Raw genomic sequence first — 15,116 nt, forward strand, 5'->3', positions numbered from 1 at the left:
GGAACACTTTCAACAAAATAAAAATTCAATTTGTATGTTAATTAAAATCTTATTTCTTCCAAATATAAATCAAATTAGAAATTCAGGTTGGTTAGATGCTTATTAAATATTAATATGATCCATATATATGCCTGGAGAAATTAAATCTAATAGCAAGAACGTATTCAAATTTAATTTCGATGCATATTAAAAACATATTTAAATTTAATTACTTTTAAATTTGACATTTGGTTTTTATTTGAGTTTAATTTAGTTCATATAAATAAGCAATATGAACCATATTTAAATCATATTTAACTGTTTTTCGCGGGTACAGGATATGTAAACCAATATCCTGTAAATATCCGTACAACATTCAATGGATATTTATTATATAAAGATACATTTATTACGTACATATTGATATTTATTTTTGGATGTTCATTCTCTCTCTGTCTTAATGTTCTGTATATGTACACACACACACACACACACACACACACACACACACACACACACACACACACACACACACACACACACACACACACACACACACACACACACACACACACACACAGACAGACAGACACACGCGCGCGCGCGCGCGCACACACACACACGCACAACACAACAACACACACATATATAACAGGATTCGCCATAAAAAAAATTAACTGTTTGCGGTTAATTTTTGGACCTCTGGAGCTTCTCGCAAAAGCTAGAACAGATGCGGCTATAATAGTCTGCGCTCTTGGACCGATAAGCATGACTCGTAGGACCTGTGCCGCGGCCTTATACTGCCTTAGATGGATCCTACTCTCAAGTTAGGCTTTCGTTTTCGCCACCTAGCGGCGAGGCGCGAAGCTCGTGGATGTATATGAATATCCATTGCATATCTTTGGTAACTATTGTACTTGGTGAATGCACCACACGGGCCACTAAATTTTAGCAAAATTTGTTTACATCTTTTAATAACAAATCAGCAAAAGGAATCACCGTATTGAGATCAAATAAAGCTAAAATTAAACAATCCTCTTAAAAACTAATAAAAAAACAAATTTGAGTTACAAAAAGTGTTTTACAAAATGACGAATGCTAAAGATAGACTTTGAGAAATAGAAAACAAATTTTTTTAAACTGTTACATTGCTCAGGAGAATCGGCTCCCTGATACAAAAATGTATGAGTTGTATATATGTTTTTAAGCTCATTTATTTCTTAACAAATCCATATTTTATAAATCAATTTTCTACGATCTTTTTTCATAAAGTTATACCGTTTTGAAGAAAATGTTATAAAATGAACTTTTTCTTCTAAAATCTGCAATTCAGAAATAAATTATTATGGAAAACTTTTTCAAAAAGGAAATTAAAGTATATCTCGATCCCAGATGCTTCACGTAGAAATAGATTTAAATCTTGTGTGAGTGCATGTACATATGCATGCATGTGTCATGCTTTTGGCGTTATCCAGACGACGTGGACGTGGCAGGAATCTGATCCCATGTGTGTCCCATCTTCAGTAGTAGTATCGTTTTCTAAGGTTACCTTCTAAGATTGTCCTTTTAAGATTGTTGATTTTATAATATTTTATTCAAAACAATATAACTTTATCATAGAAAATTGATTAAAAGATGGGTTTGTTAGGACACAAATGAGCTTAAAAACTCATACATTTTTGTACCAGGAAGTCGATTCTCCTGAGCAATGCAATTTTAAAAAAATTTGTTTCCCATTTCTCAAAATCTATGTTCAACGTCATTCTGTAAAACATTTTTTGTAACTCAAATTTGATTTTTTTTTGCTTTTAAGAGAAATGTTCAAGTTTTAATTTAATCTTTGTTTCATCTCAATATGGTGATTTTTTGCTAACTTATTGCTATTGAAAAATGCTAAAAAATTGTTCTAAAATTTAGTGGCCTCATTTTTTTTGCGTGAATGTAGATATGTAGATAACATATGCACTATGTAGAGGATATCTTTAGTAGCTATTTAGTAGACATGAATATGTAGATCAAATATACACATCTAATAAATATTCCTGGTAGTTATTCGGGAGATCAAGCAACGCGGTAGCGTCGCGACGCCAAGTACATAAAAAACAGGATCCGATCATTGAGAGTCACTGCTCTCGACACGGCGCTACCAAGTAGCTTATCCGGAATTTCACATCATATAAACTTTCGATTAAGATATTTTAGAAACTAAGACTTTAAGAAAAAATCTAACGGCACTTTTATTATATAATGTGAATATAAGCTTTCAATTGCGACCAGTTTGAATAAAATAGGTGCAGTCAATCCTGAGAAATGATGATCGAATATCAGAATTGTGACATTTTTCGTTTTTCTTCAGGTTCAGACTCACGTACATATGCTCGCATGCACAAACGCAAAGCGAGTTTGTCCCTCAAGCGGCGTTCACAACGTGCGTATACGATTATTGCTTCGATATGTACAATGCTTTAAGAGACAAAATCATATGCGTGCATACGTGTGATATGTATTTGTATGTGTGTACGTACGTGTGAGAGATTAATTTATCGTACAGTAATAATTTTCAAAACCACCCCTTCGGGGTGGAATTTAATATCTTAGAAACGGAGCCGTAAAAATACGGAACTTCTGCTGTTAAATAAAATTTAAAAAAAAAGTAATTTATCGTATAGAAACAATTTTCAAAAACCATCCCTTATAAAAGCAAATTTCCAAAACCACCCCTTGAGGACGAAAAATAATATCTCGAAAATGATGCGTCGCAGAAATATGAGACTCACGCCGTTAATTAAGGATTCTTAAAAAGACTAATTAAGCGTATAATAACAATTTTTAAAAACCACCCCTTAGGGGTGAAATCTAATATCTCAGAAACGGAGTATCATAAAAATATAAAACCTATGCCGTTAGATAAGAATGGTAAAAAGACTAATTTACCGTATAATGATAATTTTAAAAAACCTTCCCTTGGGGGTGAAATCTAATATTTTAAAAACGGAGTATCATAAAAATATAAAACCTATGCCATTAGATAAGAATTGTAAAAAGACTAATTTATCGTATAATGATAATTTTTAAAAACCACCCCTTGGGGATGAAATCTAATATTTCAGAAACAGTGTGTCATAAAAATATAAAATCTGCACTATTAGTTATGACTTGTAGAAAGACTAATTTAGCGTATAATAATAATTTTTAAAAACAACCCCTTGGGGGTGAAATCTAATATTTCAGAAACGGTGCACCACAAAAATATAAAACCTGCACTATTAGTTATGACTTGTAGAAAGACTAATTTAGCGTATAATAATAATTTTTAAAAACAACCTCTTGGGGGTAAAATCTAATATTTCAGAAATGGTGCACCACAAAAATGTAAAACCTGTACTGTTAGTTATGACTTGTAGAAAAACTAATTTACCGTATGATAACAATTTTTAAAAACCACCCTTTGGGGGTGAAATCTAATATTTCAGAAACGGTGCACCACAAAAATATAAAAACTGCACTATTAATTATGACTTGTGGAAAGACTAAATAAGTGTATAATAACAATTTTTAAAAACCACCTTTCGGAGGTGAAATCTAATATTTCAGAAACGGTGTGCCACAAAAATATAAAACCTATACCGTTAAATAAAACTAGTAGAAAGATTAATTTACCGTATCATATAACAATTTTTAAAAACCATCCTTTGAAGGTGAAATCTAATATTTCAGAAACGGAGTATCACAAAAATATAAAATATACTGTTAGTTATGACATGTAGAAAGACTAATTTACCGTATAATAACAATTTTTAAAAACCACCCCTTGGGGATGAAATCTAATGTTTCAGAAACGGTGTACCACAGAAATATAAAATATATGCCGTCAGATAAGACTTAGAGAAAGACTAATTCACTGTGCAGTAACAATTTTCAAAAATAAAAAAATATCCTTAAAAATAATATGCAAATATTTTCCCCAAAAAATAATTTGCAGAAAGGGTATAAAATTTTACAAAAAGGTGTGAAATCCTTCTAAAAAAACCTTACAAAGGTAAAAAAAATACGCCAAGTACATAAAAAATATTCTACCTTGTATGCATGTTTAATAAAAAAATTCCTTAAAAATAATTTACAGTAATTTTTCCTCAAAAATCATTTTTCTAAGAAACAAAACCTCAACAAATAATTTTTATAAAAAAATATTACAAAATAAAATATCAAAACTAAATATGAAATCAATAATTACTATTAGCCAAGTACTTAAGAGCAATTTCTAAATTTGATATAATATTTGCCATAAAATATCAATTTTATACAGTAGAAATATTATACATAAATTCTCTCTAAGAAATTAAAACGCATTTTATATTTATTCAGAGAAAATTGATTTTTAAAATATTTAATGAGAATTAGGATTCTTTTAATTCTTAAAACATTTTTTATATAATGTATATAATTTAAAAAAAAAATTTTACGCAAGTTTTAAATCCCACAGTCTTTAAATCGAAGTAAGTTATGAAAACTTGGCGTGCCCGGATCGTAATCAAATACAGATTAAATATTTAATTACATAATGTCTAATATTTTACATTTTATTGGAGATATATTTGTTTATAATATAAACAATCCGGGCACGCCAAGTTTTCATAACTTACTTCGATTTAAAGACTGTGCGATTTAAAACTTGCATAAAACTTTTTTTTTAAATTATATACATTATATAAAAAATGTTTTAAGAATTAAAAGAATCCTAATTCTCATTAAATATTTTAAAAATCAATTTTCTCTGAATAAATATAAAATGCGTTTTAATTTCTTAGGGAGAATTTATGTATAATATTTCTACTGTACAAAATTGATATTTTATGGCAAATATTATATCAAATTTAGAAATTGCTCTTAAGTACTTGACTAATAGTAATTATTGATTTCATATTTAGTTTTGATATTTTATTTTGTAATATTTTTTTATAAAAATTATTTGTTAAGGTTTTGTTTCTTAGAAAAATGATTTTTGAGGGAAAATTACTGTAAATTATTTTTAAGGAATTTTTTTATTAAACATGCATATAAGGTAGAATATTTTTTATATACTTGGCGTATTTTTTTTACCTTTGTAAGGTTTTTTTTAGATATAGATATTTTGTTTTATATAGATGTTTTGTACATTTATTAGACATCTACTAGTTATCCATAGAAGACATGGACACTAAATAGACATTTAGACATTTATTAGATATCTATTAGATAAATATTTCCATATGGGATGGGAGATAGATGATAAAATTTACATATCTTAACAAATCTAAATTTTAAGGAATTCTGATTTATTTATTAATTTTTATGGGTGATAAGTAAGGCTTCAGCGAATCTGATAAAAATTGATCATTATTTGTATGTTATCGTAGAAATTAAGAAAAATCGATAAATTTTTAGAGTCGTTATTTCTCTCTTATCTTCTTTCCCTTTATTTAGATTTTGTAATAATGCAGCCAATTAAGTCAAGTGATGTGGTGACAATAGATTCAAAATATTCTTAGATTGTACCACCTACGTGGTTCTCAGCACGAGGCAGCATCTCCCACAGTGTTATCTTACTTTGTTATTTTTAAAAATAGGCTAACTATAATGGCACGTTTTCGAGAATAATTGTGTGAAACATAGATTTGAACGAATTGAATAATTTAAGAACAATTTAAGATAAAAAATATTCGAATTCCAAATTCAAATAATTCATGAAATTTACAAAAATATATGTAATAAATGAAAACTTTTTTTAAAATCAAAATTAAATACGAATTACAGTAATTCATGATAATTTATAATAACGTACAATTTACAATAATTTATATAAATATGGAAGGCAATAAAGTTATGCATTTCAATTTTATACTTAAAAAAGAATATATAGTTCTTTCTTAAAATAATATAATATTTCGCTTTATTAACTATATTAAATATAACAGCCCAGGTAGCAAGCACATGTCATTTTGACGTTTCAAATTGGTCATTCATTGACTATTCTTGACGTCACGAGTTGACGTTTTTATGACGTAAAAATAACGGTCTAATGTCACAGATTCTTGACGTCATGACATGTACCGCATTTTGACGTCATAAAATGTATTATATTTTGACGCCTTTTTCTTAGCATAATAATGTATTTAATAGCGTTGTTGAATAAAGCAGATTAACCGATACGAGCATCATTGAACAATTACAGCTATTCTATTCTTCAGAGGAATCTCGGATCGATTAAACTGCTTTATTTGAAAACGCTAGGAAACAAATATGGTGAGAAAATAGATCACAAGTTTTATATTTGTTATTTTATTTAAACATAAATAAACTTACTTCTAATATCATATAAAATTTCAACAAATAATGTCTTCCGTTGTCTGCGTTTTATAAAAATATATTTTGTCAATCAACTGTAACTTATAAAAAAATGTGTATATTTCTTGGCACTTTAATTACACTCGATTGATATAGCTAATATTTTCACTGTGCACTAATTTAATGAATACTTGAGTGGTTAAGCAACATGAGTCGCGCACAGATAAACGCATGCTTCGAAAAAATATTGTTAAAGTCTGATCGCGAAAGTCATGTTATATAAAAAATTTTAAAAGATTTTTTTATGGAATCGATGTACTAACTAATCACATTAATAATAAAATAATCGTCAGTTCATGACTGAAATATGACGTCAAAATAATGTTATATCAAGACGTCAATATAAAGTCATGTAACAAATCAGTCATTTTGACGACATATGACCAAAAATTATCAGTTTGAAACGTCAAAGTGACGTGTGCTTGCTACCTAGGAGCATAACACATTTTATTTGGTAATTATTTACTTATATGGACCACCTCCCGATTTCAATAATTCTCACATATGTTATCAAGATCATCACTCTGAGTAATGTTGTGAAGGTTTTAGTCGGCGGTCATTGTTTATTAAAAAGATATAAACAAAAGAAATTTCATAAGTTCATTAATACATTTATCGAAAAAAAGGTCTATTGTTAGATAATTTTACATAGATTTGTAACTTTCGATGCAAAGTGAATCCCGCATCACAAACACGGGTTGGGTTAGGTTATATGTTCTGAAAGTGGAGCCCCCCGCAGGGGAGCGGAACATACTGTACCTACGCATGTACTTTCTTATAATATATACTGAAGCAAAATTTACTCTTAATGGAGGTTAAGATTAAGTGAACTTTGCTTCATCTTGGAAAGTACATGCGTACCCAGTCAGCAAAGTCTGTTCAAACAGATTTTGTCAATTTCTGCTACAAATTTTTGTCGACAGTAAGATTGCAGATTGTATAAAAAATTTGTTATATCAAATAATGATAACAGAATGTCAGCAGAAATGTTACAAAACCTGCTGACATAATTTGATAGCAGAAACTGAACAGGATTTGTTTAAAATTATCATAGCAGATTGGTGGCAAAAATCGAGCAAGATCTGCGCAATAAAATTTGATATCAAATTATCGACAGAAATCGAGTAAAGCCTGCAGATATAACTGACGGCAGATTGATGGCAGAAAAACAGGATCTGTGAGGCGCAATTTGATAGCAAATTGATAACAAAAATCGAGCAGAATCTGCGCACACAATCTCTGATAGCAGATTGACGGCAGAAACGGAACAGAGTTTGCATGATTCGATAGTTCCTTCACTTACCGCTACGTGAGCTGTACTTTCTCGTAATCTAATTTCTGTCAGAAATATATATAAAGTCGCGAATATGAATAAAAGACTAAAAATATAATAATTATCATTTTAATTTCTATCACTTTAATTTCTGATATCTGATACAAGCAGATGAGATTCAGAATATTAAACTGATTGGAATCAATATGATAAATGGAAAATTATTCATGTACTGCCTATTTGAGGCATACAGCAAGAATTTAATTCTAAATAAATTACATCTCCAGTTTTACAAGTTACATTTACTTTTATCATTTACTTTATTATTAATTTAATTTAATTAAATTAGTCCTTCGCTATATGAGATATGACTACGATATAACATATATTACATTAACATATATATATTACGATATAACATATGACATATATGTCATTTTAGAAGAAAATTGTAATTAACTTGCCGATAATATTCTTATTTAGCACTTGTAATAATCAATTTTGTTGCATTTATATAATATTAATAAAAGTAAGCGCAAATCTTGTGCAGTTTCTGCTGTCAATTTGCCATCAGGTTGCATGCGCAGATTCTGCTCGGTTTCTGCTGGCAATCTAACATCAAATTGCATCGCGCAGATCCTGTTCGGTTTCTGCCGACAGTTTGTTGACAGGTTATGTTTTACAGACTCTGTCGCCAAAACAAAAGCTTAATGCGGACACAGATGGCTACGGTTCTGGTGTGGGATTCTGATCGAATTTGCTGCCAATCTGCTGCCAACCTGCTAACATTTTGCTTACTGGGTAGACAGTGTGTTCCGCCCCCCTGCGGGGAGCTCCACTTTCAGAAGATATAACCTAAGCCAACCCGTGTTTGTGATGCGGGATACACTTCACTTTACATAGAAAGTTACAAATGTAACATTTTTCGCGCACAAATAGTTTAATAACTCATATTTTGTTGTTAAAGCGAGAAATTCGTATTGCTTCATGTTAACTGTACAACAATCTGTCTTGTATTAACTCACCTTTTCTTAAATATTTTCAAAGTCATAAGAAATATCAAAAACATAGAAGCCCCATCATTGTTCCACCATCTGATTTCAATATAAGAAAAGTAAACAATGTCAAATAACAACATAGTTTATGTACGGTGTCATAAAATTACATATTACATATTTTATTATCATTAGATATTTTTTGTTTATAACTTTTTAATAAACAATGACCGCCGACTAAAATCTTCACATTACTCAGAGTAATGACCTTGATAACATATGTGAGAATTATTGAAATCGGGAGGTGGTCCGTATAAGTAAATAATTACCAAATGTTCTTAATTGCACTTTTTAAGTTTTAATATTTTATAGGGTTATATTCCCCCACAGAAAGAATTATCTAATAGATATCTAATAAATATTTAAACGTAGGTCCATGTCTTACATCGATAATTCGTAGATATCTAATAGATGTACAAAATATTTACCCAGTAAGCAAAATGTTAGCAGATTGGCAGCAAATTCGATCAGAATCCCACACCAGAACCGTAATCATCTGTGTCCGCATTAAGCTTTTGTTTTGGCGACAGAGTCTGTAAAACATAACCTGTCAACAAACTGTCGACAGAAACCGAGCAGGCTCTGCGCGATGCAATTTGATGTTAGATTGCCAGCAGAAACCGAGCAGAATCTGCGCATGCAACCTGATGGCAAATTGACAGCAGAAACTGCACAAGATTTGCGCTTACTTATATTAATGTTATATAAATGCAACAAAATTGATTATTACAGGTGCTAAATAAGAATATTATCGGCAAGTTAATTACAATTTTCTTCTAAAATGACATATACAGGGTGATTCTGAACAAACGTTCGTCTTTAAAATATCAAATTCTTGAATGAATTCTAAAACGATTTTTCCTCTTGCAAAATTTTGCCCGGAACTTAGTTTTTAAACTATAAAGGAAAATAGGTAACTACTTACGGAACGAGTACAAGAGGTAGGCAGGGACGGCGCGATATAGGCGATTACGTGGGGCGCTCGCCGCGATCAGCTGATTGCTATACGCGATGACTGTAACAATCAGTGTGTGTATGTGTGTGCGTGCGTACACATTCTCACACACACACTGATTGTTACAGTCATCGCGTATAGCAATCAGCTGATCACGGCGAGTGCCCCACGTAATCGCCTATATCGCGCCGTCCCTGCCTACCTCTTGTACTCGTTCCGTAAGTAGTTAACTATTTTCCTTTATAGTTTAAAAACTAAGCTCCGGGCAAAATTTTGCAAGAGGAAAAATCGTCTTAGAATTCATTCAAGAATTTGATATTTTAAAGACAACGTTTGTTCAGAATCACCCTGTATATCTTATGTTATATCGTAATATATGTTATATCGTAGTTATATCTCATATAGCGAAGGACTAATTCAATTTAATTAAATTAATAATAAAGTAAATGATAAAAGTAAATGTAACTTGTAAAACTGGAGATGTAATTTATTTAGAATTAAATTCTTGCTTTATGCCTCAAATAGGCAGTACATGAATAATTTTCCATTTATCATATTGATTCCAATCAGTTTAATATTCTGGATCTCATCTGCTTGTATCAGATATCAGAAATTAAAATGATAGAAATTAAAATGATAATTACTATATTTTTAGTCTTTTATTCATATTCGCGACTTTATATATATTTCTGACAGAAATTAGATTACGAGAAAGTACAGCTCACGTAACGGTAAGTAAAGCAACTATCGAATCAAACCCTGTTCCGTTTCTGCCGTCAATCTGCTATCAGAGATTGTGTGCGCAGATCCTGCTCGAGTTTTGTTATCAATTTGCTATCAAATTGCGCCTCACAGATTCTGTTAAATTTCTGCTATCAATCTGCCGTCAGTTATATCTGCAGGCTTTACTCGATTTCTGCCGATAATTTGACATCAAATTTCATTGCACAGATCCTGCTCGGTTTCTGCCGACAATCTGTTGTCAAATTGCGCCGCACAGATCCTGTTCAATTTCTGCTATCAATCTGCCGTCAGTTATATCAACAAGTTCTGCTTGTTTCTATTGACAATCTTTTGTTTAGTCATGTGAACAGATTTTGTTGTATTTCTGCTGACATGCTGGCAACATAATCGAATATATCAGTTTCTTTACACAAACTGTAATCTTTCTGCCTTTAAAATTTGTAATGGTCATTTGACGAAAATCTGTTCTAACAGATTTGGTTATCTGGGTATATTTCTGAAATAACTAGCGGGAATATTTACTAGATGTGTATATACCATGCGCATATCCACTAAGTAGCTACCAAAGATATCTACTAGATATCCACATATCCACAGTCACATGCAAAAAATACGAGCCACTAAATTTTAGCACAATCTTTTAACATCTTTCAACAGCAATAAATCAGCAAAAAATCATCGTATTTAGATGAAACACAACTCAAATTAAAGCTTGAACATTTCCCATAAAAAGCAAAAAATCAAGTTTAAGTTACAAAAAATATTTTACAAAATGGCGGCAGACATTGAAGTCTTTGAAAAATGGGAAACATTTTTTTTAAACGGTTGCATTGCTCAGGAGAATCAGTTTCCTGGTACAAAAATAAATGAGTTTTAAGCTCATTTATTTTCTAATAAATTCATATTTTAATCAATTTTCTACGATCTTTAAAGTTATATCGTTTTGAAGATAATATTACAAAATGGATGCATATGTACATGCACGCACTCACATAAGATTTAAATCTGACTATCTATCTATCTATGTGGAGCATCTTGGATCGAGTTACACTTTAATTTCCTTTTTGAGAAAATTTTTCATGATAATTTATTTCTGACATGCAGATTTTACGAAAAAAGGTTTATTTTATTCAAAAAAACATTTTCTTCAAAACGATATAACTTTATCAGAAAAAATCGCAGAAAATTGATTAAAATATGGATTTATTAGGAAATAAATGAGCTTAAAAACTCATTACTCAACTCAAATACGTTTTTGTACCAGAAAGCCGATTCTCCTGAGCAATGCAATAGTTTAAAAAAAAATTTGTTTCCCATTTTTCAAAGTCTTCAATGTCCACCATTTTGTAAAATATTTTTTGTACCTCAAATTTGTTTTTTTGAGATTTTTCTCTTTATGAGAAATGTTCAAGCTTTAATTTGAGCTTTGTTTCCTCTCAATACGATGATTTTTTGTTGATTTATCGCTATTTGGAAGATGTTAAAAAATTGTGCTAAATTTAATGGCCTGCTTTTTTGTGTGTGAGTGTATATCCACCAAGTAGCTAGTTATCCAGTGGATATTCATATACATTCATGAGCTTTGCCACTGGGTGGCGAAAACGGGAGCGCCTAATCCAAGAATGGGATCCAATTAAGGCAGTATATAAGGCCATGCATGACACAGAACTTGCGAATCACGCCTCATCGATCAAAGAGCGCACTAGTTAGAAGACTATTATAGTCGCATCTTCTGTATCCTTTGCGAAGAGCTCCAAAAATTAACCGCAGACGGTCACGAATTCCGTCATGTCTGGATATACGTAGAACGGATAATGGATATCCATGCAAACATCTAATATACATATATATATATATATATATATATATCCACTGGATGTTGTATCCAATGGATATCCTGTGGATATTTATGAAACCTCGTTTTGCGGATATTTGGATATCCACAACATCTCTAATAGCTATTTCTCATATATTCGTGGATATCTTTAATGCCTATAAAGAATATCCAGTGGATATCTGATATCAATTATTTTCTTTATGGATTTTTAATTTTTTAAATATTGAGACTGATAAAAAACTGCAATTATTATAATTATATTTTGCACATATGTACACACACACACACACACGCGCGCGCGCGTGTACATATATAAAGATTCTATATATACAGGGTTTACCAAAAGTGTGGAAACCCCTTAATATTTCGAAAAATACGCATTTTTGAAAAAAATGTTTCATACAAAAGTTATAGGGTTTTATGTGGCGCATTACACAGTAACACTATTATGACCTCGAATAGCGTTGTCAAGGTTATGTGAAAGTCACCTCCAACTTTTTAAATGGGACACCCTAGATGCTTTTGCATATTCTTGTAGCTTATCTCGAGAGCTTTCCAAAACACTATAATTAAGTTAGTTTTCATTAAGTACTTTCTGAGTTATGAGGCTTGAAATCATTTCTTAATTTTACATAAACCGTAAAATATCTAGTAAAATATTCATTTTTCGATTATCTTACCTTAATACTTTTATGTACAAAATAATGAGAGGAATCAATTGGTGTAAAGAAAAAACATAGTTGTTTTTAAAAAAAAATATGTAATTATTTATTGCAAATTCCATATTTTTTCTTAAAAACAACTATGTGTTTTCTTTACACCAATTGATTCCTCTCATTATTTTGTACATAAAAGTATTAAGGTAAGATAATCGAAAAATGAATATTTTACTAGATATTTTATGGTTTATGTAAAATTAAGAAATGATTTCAAGCCTCATAACTCGGAAAGTACTTAATGAAAACTAACTTAATTATAGTGTTTTGGAAAGCTCTCGAGATAAGCTACAAGAATATGCAAAAGCATATAGGGTGTCCCATTTAAAAAGTTGGAGGTGACCTTCACATAACCTTGACAACGCTATTCGAGGTCATAATAATGTTGCTGTGTAATGCGCCACATAAAACCCTATAACTTTTGTATGAAACATTTTTTTTTTAAATGCGTATTTTTCGAAATATTAAGGGGTTTCCACACTTTTGGTAAACCTTGTATATGTGTGTGTGTGTGTATATATATATATATATATATATATATATATATATATATATATATATATATATATATATATAAAGATTCCCTGAATCAGATTAATGAAATTTTTTGCCAAAAAATTTCAAGGAACTATAGGTATGAATTTTAATGGATTGATAATATGGTTTTATAATTCGATTTATACATATTCGGCCATAGTGTTTAAGTTTTAAAGACAAAGGGTCAAACAAACAAGAACAAATAATATTATCTTTCATCATTTTGCTCTTTTTCAGACCTTTCAGGACACGGAGGCCGAAAAGGCAATAATGAGTTCAATCGTATACTGCATACATCACAAGGATGGCTGTAAATGGTCGGATGAACTAAGAAAACTGAAAGTAAGATTATTTAAAACAGAGTTAGAAAAGATGAGTATCGATAAATAGACAAATTCAATTCTTGCTTTTATCAGGCACACTTGAACACATGTAAACATGATGCGGTTCCATGTGGCAATAAATGTGGAGCGATGATTCCTCGTGTACTTATGGAAGACCATTTGAAATATACTTGCGCTCAGCGTAGGGCTCGTTGCGACTTTTGTGCCAAAGAGTTTACTGGACATACTTTAGAGGTATAATAATCTATTACTAATTCAATTTTTTAGTAGTTACATTTCTATGAGAAAATTAATAAAAAATTTAAGTTTATTAAGCTCCTAATCATTAAAAATATTTGGCAATTAACTTTATCAAGCAATATAAATTTCTATTAGTCTTTTTTAATTATCTTCTTCATGTGAAATATGAATATTCCATTTAGCAGTTTCTTAAAAACTGTTATTCTTCCTTTAAAAAATCATTAGTTTTTATAAAATAAATTATTTGCAGAAACATACTGGAACATGTGGATATGAGCCTCTGTATTGCGAAAACAAGTGCGGAATGAAAGTACAAAGGCGACATTTCGGACAGCATAAGTTAGGAGAATGTGCCAAAAGATTAGTTGCCTGCCGTTACTGTACTAAAGAATTCGTTTTCGATACACTCGGTGCTCATCACACGAAATGCGGTCGATTTCCTGTTGCATGTCCTCATCGTTGCGAAACTGCGGTGCTTCCTCGAGAGGATCTCGAGATTCACTTAAAGGATCATTGCACTACACATCTACTTTCCTGTACATTCAAGGATGCCGGTTGTCGCTTCAAGGTATTATTTATCCACTCTAATAAAAGATAGGTAAAAATGAATTGAAACCGATTTATTTCCGCAAAATGGAATATTAAATATTTAGAATATATAAGATTTATTATAAGATTTATTTACAAAGATTTCCATTCTCTTTTATCTTTTACACATTTATATGCATCGGAATGAGACCAAAATTCATTGATTAATAATTTTAATTATACACATACACACACACATACACACACACACACACACACACATATACACGCACACACGCACACACACACACACACGGGTGTCCCAGAGTATTATATACAAGCGCTTGTAAGGAGGCAGAGGAAGTTAAACTGAGTAGGAGAGTCCTCTACTATTTTGCGATTTTCGCAATAATTAATTAGATATTATTTTTTTAAAAATCGGCCAATCTGAGTAGAAGCGCGCGGCGAAGCGGTGGGCGGGGCGCCTACCAAACATAAGGCCCTTGCACGTACAAAAATTTTCA

General features: G+C 30.9%; 1 protein-coding gene across 3 annotated transcripts in view; it reads left to right on the forward strand.

Moving 5' to 3' along the window:
- The window catches only part of Traf4 (TNF receptor associated factor 4), a 63,396-nt gene that overhangs the window by 38,431 nt on the left and 9,849 nt on the right, over positions 1 to 15,116 (forward strand). For all 3 annotated transcript variants that reach the window (XM_083087796.1, XM_083087794.1, XM_083087795.1), the window contains 3 exons: positions 13,718 to 13,822; positions 13,897 to 14,058; positions 14,315 to 14,632. In XM_083087796.1, the coding sequence (XP_082943922.1) occupies positions 13,718 to 13,822; positions 13,897 to 14,058; positions 14,315 to 14,632 (585 nt within the window). The remainder of the gene's footprint in view (positions 1 to 13,717; positions 13,823 to 13,896; positions 14,059 to 14,314; positions 14,633 to 15,116) is intronic.

The sequence above is a fragment of the Camponotus vicinus genome, unplaced genomic scaffold, assembly GCF_025532165.1.
Source record: "Camponotus vicinus isolate PSW18456_S1 unplaced genomic scaffold, iyCamVici1.0 SCAF_14, whole genome shotgun sequence".
Taxonomy (NCBI): Eukaryota; Metazoa; Arthropoda; class Insecta; order Hymenoptera; family Formicidae; genus Camponotus; species Camponotus vicinus.